Raw genomic sequence first — 20,770 nt, 5'->3', positions numbered from 1 at the left:
CCCCAAATACAGGTGTGCCAAGCTTGTAGTGTCATACCCAAGAAGACTCAAGGCTGTAATCGTTGCCAAAGGTACTTCAACAAAGTACTGAGTAAAGGGTCTGAATACTTATGTAAATGTGATATTTACGTTTTCTATTTTTAAATAAATTTGCAAAAAAATCTACAAACCTGTTTTTGCTTTGTCATTTTGGGGTATTGTGTGCAGATTGAGAGGGGGGGAACAATTCAATCCATTTTAGAATAAGGCTATAAAGTAATATGTGGAAAAAATGAAGTGGTCTGAATACTTTCCAAATGAACTGTAAGTGCCTTTGAACAGGTATGGCAGTAGGTGCCAGGCGCACCGGTTTGTGTCAAGAACTGCAACGCTGCTGGGGTTTTCACGCTCAAAAGTTTCCTGTGTGTATCAACAATGGTCCACCACCCAAAGGACATCCAGCCAACTTGACTGAACTGTGGGAAGCATTGGTGTCAACATGGGCCAGCATCCCTGTGGAACACTTTCGACAACTTGTAGAGTCCATGCCCTGACAAATTTAGGCTGTTCTGAGGGCAAAAGGGGGTGCAACTCAATATTAGGAAGGTGTTTCTAATGTTTGGTATACTCAGCGTAATGTCATAATTGCACAGGGTAATTAACCGATAAATGACTGCACACCTACATGGGTAAACCTTATTGGTCATATTGGAAGATCAAAATGAGTGTTTGTTTTATTCTAAAGAGATTGCAGGTGCCTGCAGCTGCACACTGTTCAGCACTAGTTATTTTACTATTCTCTCCATGCCTGCAGCAGATCTTGCACCACCTGTTGGCTCTGAAATATAGTATATTCTATGTGTTGAGAAGCCAGTCAAGGAAGTTTAATGATGCTAGATGGATACATAAATGGACGGGATTTGGCAACCACCCATGGGTAAATGTTTCTTTCATAGCTCTGTTTCCTTATTTGCCCGTTTTTGGGTTTGGCCGTTATAAAGACAGGGGTACCGTCACGGACCTGTTGAAATAATATCCATGTCACATTGCATCTGACCGCTCTCTCCTATTTTCATCCGTTTCAATGGGCTCCTCCACAAGATCCTACATGTACAATCTTCTACAAGTAACTTGTAAGACATATATTCATATCTATACCTAGCCTGTGTTAGGTTTAGGTGCTCTCCTTTGTTTAATATTAGATGTTGTTGTGGTTAAGAGATAGCGTGATTTGGGGAGGCCTTGTAACAGGGGCCACTTCCTCTTATCTCAACCACGTAGAGACACATGTCAACAGTCAGACCTGCCATTGCGCGTCACTCTCCCCTTCTAGACACTTCCCACGGAATCAGTGCTCAAACACTAGGCTCTTTGGTATTGTGTGCAGTGGGGAAACCTGTGGCTGTGCTTTGCAATATTGGGGCCCCAATTTCATTTTAACCCAATTAGTTAGTTTCATGGTTTTACAGTCCCAAATTATACATCGTCGTGATCCTTCTTGAGTCGTTTTGAAACTCATGAGCAGAGACCCGGTTCACCTCAGTGATTGTCCTAATCCCCTGTCTCTTTCTCTCTCTTTCTTTCTCTTTCTCTTTCTCTTTCTCTGTAGATGGGTATGGCTGGCAGTCCGTTTGGGCAGCAGTATGGCCAGGGAGGGGTCCAGCAGCAGATGGGGGTGAACACCCAGCAGCAGCTCCAGAACAAGGCAGCTCTTGCCAACAGCCTGCCCCCCTTCCCCAGCGACCTGAAGGGGGCCGGCAGCGTGCCAAACCTGGTAAGTTCCTCCAACTTCGTAGAAAAGGAGAAATGCAAACCTGCGTTTAGTTTACATGACAACCCAAACAAAGGGTTCTGGGAAAGGTCTGGTTCCATTTGGATCTCGTGCCTCTTCGTCTAGCCCCCTTAACCAGTTGGAATCCGATATCTGTCTGGGGGCCACAAAAAGCAGCTCTCGGGCCTGATGTGGTCCCCTTGCCTTGAGTTTCAGACTTGTTGTAACCCTGCCCCTATTCTCTTGGTGTTAGCGGATATGAAAGGACTGACCATACTATGTGGAACCTCCACTCAGTTTATCGGAGGGTTAAGTGAAACCATCGTCATATTAATGTGTACACTTACAGTACCCATGTTTTTTTTTTAAACGCTATTTCTTGAACTGCATTGTTGGTTAAGGGCTTGTAAGTAAGCATTTCACGGTAAGGTCTACACCTGTTGTATTCGGCGCATGTGACAAATAACATTTGATTTGACTTATCCAGATCTTTCAGATCTGTGAACACTGAAGAGATTAGATCATTTCCTAGTTAGAGGAGGGGTCTCTAAAACCCCTATCATTGATCCTATGTACTCTGAGAGGATTGGTTGAAGCAATACAGTGAAAATTACCCCCTGCCTATCAGAGGACAAAGATGTATTACCATATCGCTAACACCTATCAAATCCTTTCAGATCTAGTCTTACGTAGTGACACAACTAAACCGAAGTCTGCGAGTCCATTCGTCTCTGCATTGGCTTTGAATAACAGTGCAGTTCCCACCGCCACGGTATTGGAACAATTATTCCGACTTATTTCTCTTCCCTCTCCAAAAAGCCAGGCCTGGAATGCAGAATGAGAGAGTGCCGGAAGGGGGAAACATTTGTTAAAAGGCAGTCCACTCAGAATATTGTTGAGCAGTTATCCTAGTTGTGCAGAGAGAGAATGAGAAAAAGAGAGGGGTCTCTTTCAAGGCACTGAGTAAATACTGCATGCAAGTCTCTCTCCCAGGAACAGGAAAAGTGCCTAATGAACTCATTACAGAGGAAATAGTTGAAAGCGTTTCTATTTTGGTTAAAGGTTAAAGGAGTCTTATGTGAAATATTTAGATGTTTACCAGGCGTTTTTTTTTTTGTGGCTTCTCTGCTTTTCTTTCTTTTTGAGCCATTCGTTGGCCTGTCTGGGAATTGTTCTTTCTCTGTTCTCCGCTCACCCCCCCCCCCCCCCCCCCCCACACAAATGTTTTCCCTCTCTCTTTCTCCCTCATCAAACCTCAGATCCAGGATCCAATTCAAGCTGTTTCAAATAAATCCAGTCTACCTCACTTCCTTATTTGGTGCGTTTCCCCTCCCAAGGCCCAGATGCAGCAGCAGGTATCCTCCATGGTCCCCAGCGGCGGCGGGGTGGCTGCTGCGGCGGCAGGCCACACAGCCGACCCAGAGAAGCGCAAGCTCATCCAGCAGCAGCTGGTCCTGCTGCTCCACGCCCACAAGTGCCAGCGGCGGGAGCAGGCCAATGGGGAGGTGCGGGCCTGCGCCCTGCCACACTGCCGCACCATGAAGAATGTCCTCAACCACATGACACACTGCCAGGCCGGCAAGTCCTGCCAGGGTGAGTGTCTGGGGAAGGAGGTTGGGTGGTGTTGGATGCTGGTTAAGGGTTGGTGGACTGAGCCTGTGTGAATATGAATGAACACACACTCGTTAATGTCCAACTGGATGTCATTTTTACTCCATTTAATGTAAGAGACATGGATATCTCCTCCTGCCATTTAGAAGGCTATAGTTTGTTGATTGACGTTGGTGAAGTCAACAGTTGGTTACCTTTCTCTGTTCTGCTGTCCCTAAAGCCACTCTCTCCTCCATGGCTCTATCTGAATTAGTCTTTCTGCTATTCCTTGCATCCTATCTGCTCGACTACTTCTCAACCGTATTGGAGGAGAAGGTCTAAGGTCCCTGCCCTCTGACCTTCTCTGTGCGTTTTGAGGAGGAAGTGAAGAGAGAGGATGTGCAGAATTGAGGATTTTGAAAGAAACATTGTCTTCCATTCCCTCCCTCCTGTTTGCCCCTGTGACTGACTGAAAGCCTGCTCCAGCCTATATTAATAGTGAGGACACCAGCAGCTATAAATCCCAGGGCTTGTTTTAAAAGCCTGTCTGGGTGCTTAGGCCTAATGTAAATACTCAAGTGGCTTTAGTCTCCACACTGGGTCTGTCTGGGTGGCTACGGAGCTTTCCTCCCGACCCGCTTTGCTCTGGACATTAAAGGGTCTCTCTAGGTCAATGGCTTCTGACCTTTAACCCCATGGTGCCAGTCATATTGGTAATGTGTTTTAATGACGACGAGGTCAAATGAGGATATATGATGTTCTAGGTCTCAGCCGATTTTTAATTAGGTTGTGCTGTTTACGTGTTTTTAAAATTGTTTATATTAGTGTTTATTTATTTAAATGGCCTCTCGTTGTTTGGGTTTGCCTGTTCCAATTTTGTATTTGTTTGACATTTTGTGGTGTAATATGTCACGTACCTACAAGCCATGTGACTTAATGATAACTCAAATACTTGAGGCTTTTCTTTAGTTAATACAAACTCTGGGCCGAGACTTATTGATGTTAGCAGGAGTAGAATGACCTATTTTATGCTCTTGAAGGGGTGAATCCTAACTTCCACTTCAGTCAATGCGTTGATCAAATCAAATGTGCCACATGCTGAATACAACAGGTGTAGACCTTACAGTGAAATGCTTACTTACAGCCCTTAACCAACAATGCAGTAAAAAATAAAAAATACCAAATAATTAAAGAGCAGCAGTAAAATATAATAACAGTAGGGAGGCTATACACAGGGGGTACCGGTACAGAGTCAATGTACGGGGGCACCGGTAATTGAGGTAATATGTACATGTGAGTAGAGTTAAAGTGACTGCATAAATAATAAACAGAGTAGCAGCAGCGTAAAAGAGGGGGTTGGGGTGGGGGGGTAATGGAAGTAGTCTGGGCAGGATGCTCTCGATGGTGCAGCTGTAGAACTTTCTGAGGCCAATGCCAAATCTTTTTAGTCTGCTGAGGGGGAATAGGCTTTGTCGTGCCCTCTTCATGACTGTCTTGGTGTGTTTGGACCATGATAGTTTGTTGGTGATGTGGACACCAAGGAACTTGAAGCTCTCAACCTGTTCCACTACAGCGATGAGAATGGGGACATGCTCAGTCCTCTTTTTTCCCCTGTAGTCCACAATCATCTCCCTTGTCTTGATCACGTTGAGGGAGAGGTTGTTATCCTGGCACCACACGGCCAGGTCTCTGACCTCCTCCCTATAGGCTGTCTCATCTTTGTCGGTGATCAGGCCTACCACTGTTGTGTCGTCGGCAAACTTAATGATGGTGTTGGAGTCGTGTCTGGCCATGCAGTCATGGGTGAACAGGAAGTACAGGAGGGGACTGAGCACGCACCCCTGAGGGGCCCCGTGTTGAGGATCAGCGTGGCATATGTGTTGTTACCTACCCTTACCACCTGGGGGCGGCCCGTCAGGAAGTCCAGGATCCAGTTGCAGAGGGAGGTGTTTAGTCCCAGGGTCCTTAGCTTCGTGATGAGCTTTGAGGGCACTATGGTGTTGAACGCTGAGCTGTAGTCAATGAATAGCATTCTCACGTAGGTGTTCCTCTTGTCCAGGTGGGAAAGGGCAGTGTGGAGTGCAATAGAGATTGCGTCATCTGTGGATTTGTTGGGGCGGTATGCAAATTTGAGTGGGTCTAGGGTTTCTGGGATAATGGTGTTGATGTGAGCCATGACCAGCCTTTCAAAGCACTTCATGGCTACAGACGTGAGTGCTACGGGAGTAAAGGTGGTCTAGAGTATTTTTTTCCTCTGGTTGCACATTTAACATACTGGTTGAAATGAGAGAGAACGGATTTAAGTTTCCCTGCATTAAAGTCCCCGGCCACTAGGAGCGCTGCCTCTGGATGAGCGTTTTCCTGTTTACTTATGGCCTTATACAGCTCATTGAGTGCAATCTTAATGCCAGCATTGGTTTGTGGTGGTAAATAGACAGCTACGAAAATTATAGATGAAAACTATCTTGGTAAATAGTCTGGTCTACAGCTTATCATGAGATACTCTACCTCAGGCGAGCAAAACCTTGAGACTTCCTTAGTATTAGATTTTATGCACCAGCTGTTGTTTACAAATATACACAGACCGCCACCCCTTGTCTTACCGGAGTCAGCCGTTTTATCCTGCCGATGTAGCGTATATCCCGTCAGCTGTATGTTGTCCATGTCATCGTTCAGCCACGACTCGGTGAAACATAAGATATTACAGTTTTTAATGTCCCGCTGGTAGGATAACCTTAATCTTAGGTTGTCCAATTTATTTTCAAATGATTGAACATTGGCTAATAGGATTGATGGAAGAGGCAGTTTACTCGCTCGCCGTCGGCTCCTTACAAGGCACCCCGACCTACGTCGACGATATCTCCGTCTCTTTCTCATGCGAATGGCGGGGATTTGGGCCTTGTCTGGTGTCTGTAGAATATCCTTCGCGTCCGACTCGTTGAAGAAAATGTAGACTAAGTGACGATTCGATTTAAGTGGAAATTAGGATTTTTACCACCATGTGTCTCTAAAGCCCCTAATCATCCTGTTATTGGTGTCTTCCTCCTGAGCAATCACACCATTTACTTACATTCCCTGGGTGTAAATCAAATCTATTACAGCAATTATCTGACTGTGTGCACAGGGCCCGTTAGGCAACAGTCACCTTCCGCTCGGAATAGTCACGTCGTTTTATGATTTGTTTTTTTCTTTGACTCTGTGATTTACTGGGCAAAAGCATATTTTTATGTGCTCAAGTGTTTATTTGGCCAGTTTATATGGTGTCATGTAAGTGATCATCTTGTCATCGCTACTGTATGTGTTTTTCAATGACTCGTTGCCTTCTCTCGCCCTCTTCTGTCATCCCTCTTCTGTCATCCCTCTTCTGTCATCCCTCTTTCTTTCATCTTTGTCACTCTTTTTCTATCTTTCATTCAATCTCTCCTCTTTCCCTTCTGTCTTCCTCTCTTACCCCTCTATCCCCCCACAGTGGCTCACTGTGCGTCGTCCAGACAGATAATCTCTCACTGGAAGAACTGCACGCGGCACGACTGTCCCGTCTGCCTGCCGCTGAAGAACGCCAGCGACAAAAGGAACCAGCAGCGTGAGTACCTGTTGTTTTCCCCTAGGACCCTTCACTCCATCACACGCGTGTGTGTGTGTGTGCGTGTGTGCGCGTGCGTGCGTGTGTGTGTGTGTGTGTGTGTGTGTGTGTGTGTGTGTGTGAGACGTTGGGTATTGTGAATATCCTCCCATACAGGTGTTTTTTCATTAGCATAGCCATTCAAGTAGATACAGTGCATTCGGGAAGTATTCAGAGCCTTTGACTTTTTCCACATTTTGTTACGTTATGGATTCAATAGTTTTTTTTCCCCTCAGCAATCTACGTCCACACCATACCCCATCATTTTTGTAAATGTATTACAAATAAAAAACGGAACTATAACATTTACATAAGTATTCAGACCCTTTTTTCTGTACTTTGTTGAAGCACCTTTGGCAGCGATTTACATCCTTGAGTCTTCTTGGGTATGAAGCTACAAACTTAGCACACCTGTATTTGGGGAGTTCCTCCCATTCTTCTCTGCAGATCCTCTCAAGTTCTGTCTGGTTGGATGGGGAGCGTCGCTGCACAGCTATTTTCAGGTATCTCCAGAGATGTTCGATCTGGGTTAAGTCCGGGCTCTGGCTGGGCCTCTCAAGGACATTCAGAGACTTGTCCCGAAGCCACTCCTCTGTTGTCTTGTGTGCTTAGGGTCGTTGTCGTGTTGGAAGGTGAACCTTCGCCCCAGTCTGAGGTCTGGAGCAGGTTTTCATCAAGAATCTCACTGTACTTTGCTCCGTTCATCTTTCCCTCAATCCTGACTAGTCTCCCAGTCCCTGCCACTGAAAAACATCCCCACAGCATGATGCTGCCACCACCATGCTTCACCGTAGGGATGGTGCAAGGTTTCCTCCAGTTGTGACACTTGGCGTACGGGCCAAAGAGTTCAATCTCGGTTTCATCAGACCAGATAATCTTGTTTCTCATGGTCTGAGAGTCCTTTAGGTGCCTTTTGGCAAACTCCAATTGGGCTGTAATGTGCCTTTTACTGAGGAGTGGCTTCCGTCTGGCCACTCGTAACATCAAGGCCTGATTGGTGGGGTGCTGCAGAGATGGTTGTCCTTCTGGAAAGTTCTCCCATCTCCACAGAGGAACTCTGGAGCTCATTCAGAGCGACCATCGGGTTCTTGGTCACCTGCCTGACCAAGGCCCTTCTCCCCCGATTGCTCAGGTTGGCCGGGCGGCCAGCTCTAGGAAGAGTCTTGGTGGTTCCAAACTTATTCCATTTAAGAATGATGGAGGCCACTGTGTGGACCTTGGGGACCTTCAATGCTGCAGAAATGTTTTGGTACCCTTCCCCAGACCTGTGCCTCAACATAATCCTGTCTCTGAGCTCTACGGACAATTCCTTTGACCTCATGGCTTGGTTTTTGCTCTGACATGCACTGTCAACTGTGGGACCTTATATAGACAGGTGTGTGCCTTTCCAAATCATGTCCAATCAATTGAATTTACCACAGGTGGACTCCAATCAAGTTGTAGAAACATCTCAAGGATGGTCAATGGAAACATGATGCACCTGAGCTCAATTTCGAGTCTCATAGCAAAGGGTCTGAATACTTATGTAAATAAGATATTTCATTTTATTTTTATTTTTTTATACATTTGCCAATATTGATGAGTATTTTTTTTTTAAATAATGCTGTAACGTAACAAAATGTGGGAAAAGTGAAGGGGTCTGAATACTTTCCGAATGCACTGTAGATTACTTTTGGTCAGATAAACCGGTTGTTGTCGCCCCTCAGCACTGAGTTTTCATTCAGAAATCTGGCTCCTCAGCCACATTACATTTTAATTTTATTTCAGTTTATTTACATACTGTAGGCACAGATACAAAAACATTGACACATTGAATTTACAACAGTCAGATGCATTTTACACTGTTACACACTTTAGCTATAATGAATTGTGATGTAAAGGTTAGTTTTTTATTTTTTACAATGTAACTAAATTGTCAACAGAGAAGCATGCTGAGCTGAGAGGATAGAACCCTACAGTGAGTGAGTGAAAGGATGTGTGGAGTGAAGTTGTTTTCAGTGGCGCCACCTGCAGGCCTTATCCCTGGCTGCGCTCTGTGCTGGCTCGCTGGCTATAAAGGATTCCTGTAGAACCATGGGCCTGTAATCTGACACCCTGGGGGAGGAGCTCGGGAGCTTCTATCAGTGGGGGAGGGGGGAGGGGAGATCATGCTCTCTGATTGGCCTGAAGAGCAGTGACAGATTTAAATCCCCCACAGAGGCAACGTGCACACACACTTTAATAATAATATGCCATTTAGCAGACGCTTTTATCCAAAGCGACTTAGTCATGCGTGCATACATTTTTTTTTTGTCTATGGGTGGTCCTTTGCCTGTCACAGTTCAACATACAGTAAGGTATAGAGCAGTAGTAGGCTCTTTGGGTGAAAACAGATAAATACATTATTTTAGATCGTAAAAAATATGAATATAGGATTTACAGATTTGTTTTGTTTAAAAACTCTTGAGTTTTATAACTTCCATGAGAATCTTTCCAATAAGTAAGTAGATTGCTTTTCATCAAACGTAACATACGGCAGACCTTTTCTGGAAGGGCGTACTAATGGTTTATTGACATAGGCCCAAGCTAAGTCCTAAAGGTAGTTCTGTTTGTTGTCAATGAGGAAAATGGGGGAGGAAAGGGAGTTATGTGCAATAGTGTGCATAATTACTCACATCTCATTCTCCTCTCCACTTTCTCTCTCTCTCTCTCTCTCTCTCTCTCTCTCTCTCTCTCTCTCTCTCTCTCTCTCTCTCTCTCTCTCTCTCTCTCTTCCCCCCCCCCCCCCCACTCTTCTCTTCCTCTCCCCACTCTTCTCTAAAAAATGTCTCCACTCTCTCTCCAGCCATGCTGGGTTCGCCCGGTGCTAGCCTGCAGAGTGCCATCAGTGCCACGGTGGGCACGGGCCCTCCCGGCAGCTCCCCGGGTTCCTCCATGAACAGTGGCAGTGCCAGCAGCGGGCACATCGACCCCAGTTCCATGCAGCGGGCCTACGCCGCCCTGGGCCTGCCCTACGGTAACCAGTCCGCTGCTCAGGGACAGGGAGGACAGAACACAGCCCAGGGAGGGCAGCAGCTACGCTCCATCAATGCACTAGGTCAGAATGTTGCTTGGTCTCATTGGGTTTCTAGGCTAGATTACTGTAAAGCACTTCAGGACAATTGGATAAGAGCATCTGCTAAATGACTAAATCGTAAATGTAAAAATGGGTTGATAGACGCATATGATTGATTCAACTGAATAGAATTTTGGGTTTGCAAATATGCACAGTTTGAAATTCCAGAGGATGACACATGAAATGGTTAAATAGACAATTATTTGTTTGATTGGTTGACTCGTTAATTCATTTTGGTGTAGTTCTCTGTATAAGGGTCAGGTGTGATGAGTCGAAGGGGTATAGTAATAATAATAATAATAATAATATGCCATTTAGCAGACGCTTTTATCCAAAGCGACTTACAGTCATGCGTGCATACATTTTTGTGTATGGGTGGTCCCGGGGATCGAACCCACTACCTTGGCGTTACAAGCGCCGTGCTCTACCAGCTGAGCTACAGAGGACCACATCTGCTCGGCACAGATGAAACCGGGTATTGGTCACTGTTTTGGTTGTAATGCTGACTCTGGTTGGCTGTGTTTTCTCCCAGGCACTAACATGAACATGGCCGGAGGAGGGATGGGCGTGCCCTCGGATACCGGCATGCACTCGGACTCCTCGCTCCCCTCGTCGCTCAACAAGTGAGTCCACTAACCCGTTTGGATTGTCTCTCTGAATTCTGTGCCCTAGTTAACTCCAACTGGATGGTACGAAGCTGGGCCCACTGCAGTGTACAGCAGCGCTCCAAAAGTATTGGGATAGTGATTTTTTTGTTTGTTTTGGCTCTGTACCCCAGCACTTTGGGTTTGAAATGATACAATGACTGAGGTTAAAGTGCAGTCTCAGCTTTAATTTGAGGGTTTTTTCGTCCATATCGGGTGAACCATTTTAGAAATTACAGCACTTTTTGTACATAGTCCAAAAATATTGGGACAAATTCACTTATGTGTATTAAAATAGTCAAAAGTGTATTATTTGGTCCCATATTCCTAGCACGCAATGATTACATCAAGCTAGCGACTCAACAAACTAGTTGGATGCATTTGCTGTTTGTTTTGGTTGTGTTTCAGATTATTTTGTGCCCAATAGAAATGAAATGAATGGTAAATCATGTATTGTGTCATTTTGGAGTCTTTGATTGTAAATAAGAATATAATATGTTTCTAAAGACTTCTACATTAATGTGGATGCTACTATGATTACAGATAGCTCTGAATGAATCGTGAATGATGATTATTGAGAAAGTTACAGACGCACAAATATCTTGCCCCCAAGACATGCTAACCTCTCACCATTACAATAACGAGAGGTTAGCATTTTTGTGGGGGTATGATATTTGTCCGTCTAACTTTCTCACTAACAGAGCTTGAGAGGATCTGCAAAGAAGAATGGGAGGAACTCCCCATATACAGGTGTGCCATGCTTGTAGTGTCATACCCAAGAAGACTCGAGGCTGTAATCGCTGCCAAAGGTGCTTCAACAAAGTACTGAGTAAAGAGTCTGAATACTTATGTAATTGTGATATTTCTGTTTTTATTTTTTATACATTTTCCAAAATTTACAAAAACTTTTTTTTGCTTTGTCATTATGGGGTATTGTGTGTAGATTGATGAGGGGGGGGGGGAAACGGTTTAATCAATTTTAGAATAAGGCTGCAACGTAACAAAATGTGGAAAAAGTGAAGGGGTCTGAATACTTTCTGAATGCACTGTATGGAAAAAGTGCTGTAATTTCTAAGCGGTTCACCTGATATGGATGGAAATACCCTCATATTAAAGCTGACAGTCTGCACTTTACCCTCATAGTCATTGTATAATTTCAAATCCAAAGTGCTGGAGTACAGAGCCAAAACAACAATGTGTCACTGTCCCAATACTTTTGGAGCTCACTGTATATTCAATTTAAATAGTAACTTTCATGAAGAAATAAAAAATTCTGCAAAAAAACAAGGTTTTAGGCATAGTTATAGTGAAACGTCAATTCTGGTCTTCATTTTGATAGTTCATTGCAAAAGTGGTATTTTAGTAGTAAATCTAGCTCTTTTTGCCCCTGTTGGTTTAACTCTACAATTATAATCGTGATGTAGAGGCACCTTGAAGGTGCCTCTACGTCATCTCAAGGGGAGGAGTTTGGTATGACATACATTCCCTTCTAGTGCTGGGTGGTACCACCTCAAGGCTTACTATAAAAGCAGGTGACAGCGCGCTTTATTTGGCAATGGTCTTGGTAAGAGGACTGTGCCAATCAATGGGGGGAAAAAAGTATTTAGTCAGCCACCAATTGTGCAAGTTCTCCCACTTAAAAAGATGAGAGAGGCCTGTAATTTTCATCATAGGTACACGTCAACTATGACAGACAAATGGAGAAAAAAAATCCAGAAAATCACATTGTAGGATTTTTTATGAATTGATTTGCAAATTATGGTGGAAAATAAGTATTTGGTCACCTACAAACAAGCAAGATTTCTGGCTCTCACAGACCTGTAACTTCTTCTTTAAGAGGCTCCTCTGTCCTCCACTCGTTACCTGTATTAATGGCACCTGTTTGAACTTGTTATCAGTATAAAAGACACCTGTCCACAACCTCAAACAGTCACACTCCAAACTCCACTATGGCCAAGACCAAAGAGCTGTCAAAGGACAGGGACCAAGTAACAAAGCCTACCATCAGTAACACACTACGCCGCCAGGGACTCAAATCCTGCAGTGCCAGACGTGTCCCCCTGCTTAAGCCAGTACATGTCCAGGCAAGTCTGAAGTTTGCTAGAGTGCATTTGGATGATCCAGAAGAGGATTGGGAGAATGTCATATGGTCAGATGAAACCAAAATAGAACTTTTTGGTAAAAACTCAACTCGTCGTGTTTGGAGGACAAAGAATGCTGAGTTGCATCCAAAGAACACCATACCTACTGTGAAGCATGGGGGTGGAAACATCATGCTTTGGGGCTGTTTTTCTGCAAAGGGACCAGGACGACTGACCCGTGTAAAGGAAAGAATGAATGGGGCCATGTATCGTGAGATTTTGAGGGAAAACCTCCTTCCATCAGCAAGGGCAGTGAAGATGAAACGTGGCTGGGTCTTTCAGCATGACAATGATCCCAAACACCGCCCGGGCAACGAAGGAGTGGCTTCGTAAGAAGCATTTCAAGGTCCTGGGGTGGCCTAGCCAGTCTCCAGATCTCAACCCCATAGAAAATCTTTGGAGGGAGTTGAAAGTCCGTGTTGCCCATCGACAGCCCCAAAACATCACTGCTCTAGAGGAGATCTGCATGGAGGAATGGGCCAAAATACCAGCAACAGTGTGTGAAAACCTTGTGAAGACTTACAGAAAACGTTTGACCTGTGTCATTGCCAACAAAGGGTATATAACAAAGTATTGAGAAACTTTTGTTATTGACCAAATACTTATTTTCCACCATAATTTGCAAATAAATTCATTAAAAATCCTACAATGTGATTTTCTGGAAAAAAAATTCTCATTTTGTCTGTCATAGTTGACATGTACCTATGATGAAAATTACAGGCCTCTCTCATCTTTTTAAGTGGGAGAACTTGCACAATTGGTGGCTGACTAAATACTTTTTTCCCCCACTGTATTTAGCATGACGCTTCCTTGACTAGAACACTGATGTTACACATAATTCAGACGGCAGTAAAGCACATTTCCGCATATGACCAAATTTAAATGGTTTAGTTTACCGTTTCATACAAATCTACATGTTTTACAAAGAAAAACAAACATGTAGTCTGAGGGTTATACGTTTATATTCGTAGCTACATCCATCGTAATAAGAAATGGATGACAATCGTGGTCATGTCAACTCGTTGTATTCTTTCCCTATGACTGATTGGTGGCACAGTGTGCTAAAACAGTTGGCTCATAGTTCAATGGTTGTTAGTTCTAATCCTACATGTGGCAGATATAAAATTAAATAATCCTTTATTTTCAATATTCATCCCGTGCCCACACTTCTAATTTTGAAAAGTGAAAGCATACCTGTGAGAGGGGTTGCCCTGGTAGTAGTTGTAGGTTTTTATGCAGTACCCAAGACCAATCTGTTAGTTAATTTGATCATTGGAAAAAGAGCTACTGCATAAATATTGCGGGTTGGATTGAATTGAGCCCCATATCTTAATTTTCAAGGTGGTGATTGCACTTTTTTTTCTCCAACACAGTACCGCAATAAATGTGAGTCCATGTTAGATTTTTTTTTTTTATGCCCCATGGGGGATTCAAACTTACTCCGCAAGTGACACTAGATGTCAGGAACTCGCCACCTTACCACTGAGCTAACAGTCCATATTGGTTCGCAATGCACACAAAGTATTCTTTAGTGAGAAAATGTTGGGATCAGGTACCACTATGTTTACCCACCCCCAAAATGAATATTTATGAGCAATTTCCCCCCCACCCACCATTTCTCACCTGAATGCATTTTTTGAATATATGAAGGGGTTGGGCAAAGGCTGAAATTGGGGTTACATCCCTGATAGCTGCAATGCCACTGTTTCTACTTATTTATTTGACACACAGCATTACACGAGTTATTCTCTCATAGTTACCTTGGTGTTACGCTTATGATAACATGTTTCCTTAGTGATCTTGCGCTCCTCTCTCTCTCTCCGTTCTCCAGTCAGTTGATGCCAGATGGGTTGGGCATGGGGGGCATGGGCAACCTGCCTGGCGCCAACCCTCTCTCCGCCTCGGGGGTGAGGAAGACGTGGCACGAGCACGTCACTCAGGACCTACGCACCCACCTGGTGCACAAACTGTAAGTACCACCAAGACGCTTGCATTCCCTCCCTTCAATGTTTTCTCTCCTCGATGACCATTAATCTATCAGGGTTATATAGGTGGGCAACCCACATGGCTTTGCCACCATAGGGCTAAGGGTATAGGAGTTGGACCATTTGGGATTGGACCATTTGTGTTCACTTACCTAGCCCGTTCAGATCTGTGTTATGAAAGGAAATACAATTTTCAGATTATTGAGACACATTGAGGTTGCCACTCTCTACTCCAACTCACTTTTTAATTCTCCCTTTATACTTTCCCTCCACCATCCCTTCTTCGCCATGTCCTCCTGCAGAGTACAAGCCATATTCCCCACACCAGACCCCGCAGCACTGAAGGACCGGCGGATGGAGAACCTGGTGGCGTACGCTAGGAAGGTGGAAGGGGATATGTACGAGTCTGCCAACAGCAGGGTAACTAACTCAAGGTGGAGGGGGACATGTACCAGTCTGCAGGGTAATGAACTCCAGTGGAGGCTGCTGAGGGGAGGACGGCTCATAATAATGGCTGGAACAGAGTAAATGGAATGGCATCAAACACCTGGAAATCATATGTTTGATGTATTTGATACGATTCCGCTCCAGCCATTACCACGAGCCCGTCCTCCCCAATTAATGTGCCACCAACCTCCAGTGATGAACTCACTACTCCCAACTGCTTGAATCGCCAACATAGACTGCATCCCAATCTCCACACTTCTCCCGTAGTGTGCACTTTAAGTAGCTGATATAACATGCAATAAAGTAAACAAAATATATACTGAATAAAAATATACAGTGGGGAGAACAAGTATTTGATACACTGCCGATTTTGCAGGTTTTCCTACTTACAAAGCATGTAGAGGTCTGTAATTTTTATCATAGGTACACTTCAACTGTGAGAGACGGAATCTAAAACAAAAATCCAGAAAATCACATTGTATGATTTTTAAGTAATTAATTTGCATTTTATTGCATGACATAAGTATTTGATACATCAGAAAAGCAGAACTCAATATTTGGTACAGAAACCTTTGTTTGCAATTACAGAGATCATACGTTTCCTGTAGGTCTTGACCAGGTTTGCACACACTGCAGCAGGGATTTTGGCCCACTCCTCCATACAGACCTTCTCCAGATCCTTCAGGTTTCGGGGCTGTCGCTGGGCAATATGGACTTTCAGCTCCCTCCAAAGATTTTATATTGGGTTCAGGTCTGGAGACTGGCCAGGCCACTCCAGGACCTTGAGATGCTTCTTACGGAGCCACTCCTTAGTTGCCCTGGCTGTGTGTTTTGGGTCGTTGTCATGCTGGAAGACCCAGCCACGACCCATCTTCAATGCTCTTACTGAGGGAAGGAGGTTGTTGGCCAAGATCTCGCGATACATGGCCCCATCCATCCTCTCTTCAATACGGTGCAGTCGTCCTGTCCCCTTTGCAGAAAAGCATCCCCAAAGAATGATGTTTCCACCTCCATGCTTCACGGTTGGGATGGTGTTCTTGTACTCATCCTTCTTCTTACTCCAAACACAGCGAGTGGAGTTTAGACCAAAAAGCTCTATTTTTGTCTCATCAGACCACATGACCTTGTCCCATTCCTCCTCTGGATCATCCAGATGGTCATTGGCAAACTTCAGACGGGCCTGGACATGCGCTGGCTTGAGCAGGGGAACCTTGCGTGCGCTGCAGGATTTTAATCCATGACGGCATAGTGTGTTACTAATGGTTTTCTTTGAGACTGTGGTCCCAGCTCTCTTCAGGTCATTGACCAGGTCCTGCCGTGTAGTTCTGGGCTGATCCCTCACCTTCCTCATGATCATTGATGCCCCACGAGGTGAGATCTTGCATGGAGCCCCAGACCGAGGGTGATTGACCGTCATCTTGAACTTCTTCCATTTTCTAATAATTGCGCCAACAATTGTTGCCTTCTCACCAAGCTGCTTGCCTATTGTCCTGTAGCCCATCCCAGCCTTGTGCAGGTCTACAATTTTATCCCTGATGTCCTTACACAGCTCTCTGGTCTTGGCCATTGTGGAGAGGTTGGAGTCTGTTTGATTGAGTGTGTGGACAGGTGTCTTTTATACAGGTAACGAGTTCAAACAGGTGCAGTTAATACAGGCAATGAGTTGAGAACAGGAGGGCTTCTTAAAGAAAAACGAACAGGTCTGTGAGAGCCGGAATTCTTACTGGTTGGTAGGTGATCAAATACTTGTCATGTCATGCAATAAAATGCAAATTAATTACTTAAAAATCATACAATGTGATTTTCTGGATTTTTGTTTTAGATTCAGTCTCTCACAGTTGAAGTGTACCTATGATAAAAATTACAGACCTCTACATGCTTTGTAAGTAGGAAAACCTGCAAAATTGGCAGTGTATCAAATACTTGTTCTCCCCACTGTAAATGCAACATGCAACAATCTCAACAATTTTACTGAGTTACAGTTCATATAAGGAAATCAGTCAATTGAAATAAATTCATTAGGCCCTAATCTATGGATTTCACATGACTGAGCAGGGGTGCAGCCATGGGAGCCAGGCCCACCTACTGGGGAGCCAGGCACAGCCAATCAGAATGAGTTTTTCCCCACAAAAGGGCTTTATTACAGACAGAAATATTATTATAGACAGAAATACTCCTCAGTTTCATCAGCTTTCCGGGTGGCTGGTCTCAGACAGTCCCGCAGGTGACGAAGCCGGATGTGGAGGTCCTGGGCTGGCGTGGTTACACGTGGTCTGCGGTTGTGAGGACGGTTGGACGTACTGTCAAATTCTCTAAAACGACGGTGGAGGCGGTTTATGGTCGAGAAATAAACATTAAATTCTCTGGCAACAGCTCTGGTGGACATTCCTGCAGTCAGCATGCCAATTGCACGATCCCTCAAATCTTCAGACATCTGTGGCATTGTGTTGTGTGACAAAACTGCACATTTTAGTGGCCTTTTATTGTCCACAGCACAAGGTGGACCTGTGTAATGATCATGCTGTTTAATCAGCTTCTTGATATGCCACACCTGTCAGGTGGATGGATTATCTTGGCAAAAGACAAATGCTCACTAACAGGGATGTAAACACATTTGAGAAAAATAAGCTTTTTGTGCATATAGAACATTTCTGGGATATTTTATTTCAGCTCATGAAACATGGGACCAACACTTTACATGTTTATATTTTTGTTAAGTATACGTTATTTCTAATCTCATGTTGTCAATTCCTGCAGGACGAGTATTACCACTTCCTGGCGGAGAAGATCTATAAGATCCAGAAGGAGTTGGAGGAGAAGAGGCGCTCGCGGCTCCAGAAGCAGCCTGGCCCCATGGCAGGGGGGGGGCCGGGGGCCCAGCATCAGCCAGGCATGGCCCCTCAGCCCAACTCCATGGGTCCTGGCCAGTCCCCACGGCCAGCCAGTGAGTACCCTCCTCCCTGGACCTATGGAGACCCCTCTATTGAAGGAGGGAGCAACATAATCACTTACGTTTATTATCATCTTATTACCATGTATGGGGCAAACCCTTCATTTTTTTCATTTAGTCATGCATTGATGTTAATGGGAGACTAAGTGGACATTTGACTTAAGTGAAAGTTAGCATTTGGCCCTATAACAGGATAATGATATGTTTGTTTAAAGTAGGTGTTTGAGGCGGTAGTTGGCTAATTTGGATGCTTTGGTATATGACATGTTGACCACATCTCATCCCTCTCGTCGTCCTCCCTTTCAGATGGATCTGTGCCTATGCCCAACGTGCCAAATCAGATCATGCCCCGCATGCAGCTGTCTCAAGGTACCAGGCCTTCTCCTGCACTTCAACATTTGTTTCTCATTCTTTCATCCAGACACAGTCAACTGCACACTGACTGTCAGCCCCCCTGATGGCCAGTTGCTTTAGATACTATAATCACACGCAAATAGTTTAAATGGTTTATTCAGCAACTGTTTCTCCATAAATGTTTATTTAGATCATTACAGCCAGTGTTTCCCCTGTATTCATTTAAAAAGCTAAAAGAATGAAACAAATATAATAAACAATTAATTTTGAAGTACTTTTGGGATGGCTGAATTACCGACCGGGCTCACGTGGCACATGCCCAGGGGCCCCGATTTTTGCATAAGAACACAGAATTAGCCATAGCAAAATTGAGTAGAATTGCGGGAAATTTGCTTTCACACTGCAACATTTTCTGTCAGCTCCATGACCGAATGTGTAGATTAGCCGAGAAAAATTGCTTAACATTTATTTCAAAACTTTATTGGCTCCATGGGGGAAAAAAGTAGCCCCTTTTTGATCCAGCTAATAAAACATCTGCCTGATAATACGATATGGTGCCATGTATAGGCTATGGTAAAAGAGTCAGCCCTAAAAGTATTTTTTACCAATATGTTATTGGGCTCATTTCTGGGGGGATTATAGATAGATAGATCATTTTGGAGTAGAATGTATTTTTAAAGTCCCCGTAAATGACCTCAGTCATTCTACCCCAAAAAAATATCCTGGGGGGGCATGCCCTGTGACCTCCCGCCACCACGCCCCCAAAAAATATATAGGGGAAACACTGACAGCAAATGAACAAGTTTGTGAAAAGTTATGACTTAGCTCCAAACTGGCTCAGTGACTCCTTCACCTGCTCATCAGAGCATAGGGTAATTAATGTCAACATCTCAGAGTATTGTAGACACCACTAGTCCTGTGTGTGCTGAATGTGTGTGTGTGTGCACCCTATGTTTGTGTGTGCGTGTCTCCTCTCCCACATAGGTATCAATCAGTTCAACCCCATGGCGATGCAGAACGTGCAGATGTCCCAGGCGCCCATGGGGGCCCGCGCCGCCTCGCCCATGAACCACTCGCAGCAGATGAACATGAGCTCTGTCCCAGCGGTGAGACCTCCATGCTCCCTCTATGCCCCTGCTAACTCTTTCCTACTGTATCTCCTTCCTTCCCTTTCTTCTCTCCTCTTCTCTCCTCCTCTCACTCCCTCTCCCCGTCTCTCCATTTCTCTCTCCCCCCGTCTCCCCTTCGCACTCTTTGTCTCAGTCTCTCCATTAGAAGACAACAACCCTGTTTTAACTCCCATCCTTCTCCACTACAGTGTCTATGGAAAGTCTACACCTTGAACTTTTAAAACATTTTTGCTGCCTTAAAATTAAATCTAAAAAGGGATTCAATTAGATTTTTTTCCTACAGATCTACACAACCTACTCCACATTTTCAAAGTGAAAAACTTTACAACTCGCTGAAAAATAAAACTCTCCCATGGTTAGGTTTTAAGAAAACTGAGGCGAGTTTTCCTCTTAACTTTTTACCTGGGCTTTGCGCCTTTCATATTTGTTTTGATCCTGACAAACTCCCATGCATACCCATAACATGATGCTGCAACCACAATACTTAAAAATGGAGAGGGTTTCACTCTGTTGTATTGGATTTGACCCAACCCTGTAGTTTTTCATTTAGGCCAAAAAGTGTATTTATTTGCCGTGTTGTCTTTCAATATTATTTAACAGCATTGTTTGATTTGGATGATTTGGAGTGGATTTTTTAACACAGGCTTCTTTTCACTTTGTCATACAGGCCAGTAATATGGAGTGAATCCAATGTTGTTGATCCCTTTGTACTTTCAAATATTGTGGTGGCAGCATCATTTTATGGGTAATGCTTATTACCAGCAGGGACTGGGGATTTTTTTTTTGGGGGGGGGGTGTAGATCAACGTAATATTGCAGATAGATTGTAACTTCCATCAATGTAATTGTCTGCATCACTTCCAATCCCCCATGTTTTTTATTTCTATATATATATATATATATACACACACACATACATACATACATATCCTTGTAGAAATATATATATATTCCCCTTTATTACTTTCCAACCCCGCCACCCTTTCCCTACTTGGAGTAAACTAGTGAACAACACTGGGGAGTTTGTTAGGATCAAGATAAATATGAAAGGCGCAAAGACCAGT

The 20,770-nt window shown here is 44.2% G+C and overlaps 1 protein-coding gene across 1 annotated transcript in view; it reads left to right on the top strand.

The window, feature by feature from the left end:
• The window catches only part of LOC311104526 (histone lysine acetyltransferase CREBBP-like), a 74,572-nt gene that overhangs the window by 31,406 nt on the left and 22,396 nt on the right, over window positions 1-20,770 (top strand). Inside the window, exons 3-12 of the mRNA XM_084146389.1 lie at window positions 1,589-1,753; window positions 3,088-3,343; window positions 6,810-6,923; window positions 9,787-10,038; window positions 10,589-10,679; window positions 14,673-14,810; window positions 15,129-15,246; window positions 18,031-18,217; window positions 18,530-18,592; window positions 19,562-19,683. Coding sequence (XP_084002515.1) covers window positions 1,589-1,753; window positions 3,088-3,343; window positions 6,810-6,923; window positions 9,787-10,038; window positions 10,589-10,679; window positions 14,673-14,810; window positions 15,129-15,246; window positions 18,031-18,217; window positions 18,530-18,592; window positions 19,562-19,683 — 1,506 coding nt within the window. The remainder of the gene's footprint in view (window positions 1-1,588; window positions 1,754-3,087; window positions 3,344-6,809; window positions 6,924-9,786; window positions 10,039-10,588; window positions 10,680-14,672; window positions 14,811-15,128; window positions 15,247-18,030; window positions 18,218-18,529; window positions 18,593-19,561; window positions 19,684-20,770) is intronic.

The sequence above is a fragment of the Coregonus lavaretus genome (assembly GCF_964263955.1).
Source record: "Coregonus lavaretus genome assembly, chromosome: 28".
Taxonomy (NCBI): domain Eukaryota; kingdom Metazoa; phylum Chordata; class Actinopteri; order Salmoniformes; family Salmonidae; genus Coregonus; species Coregonus lavaretus.
Note: the sequence above shows the minus strand (reverse complement) of the source record. Positions and strands in the feature narration are given on the sequence as shown.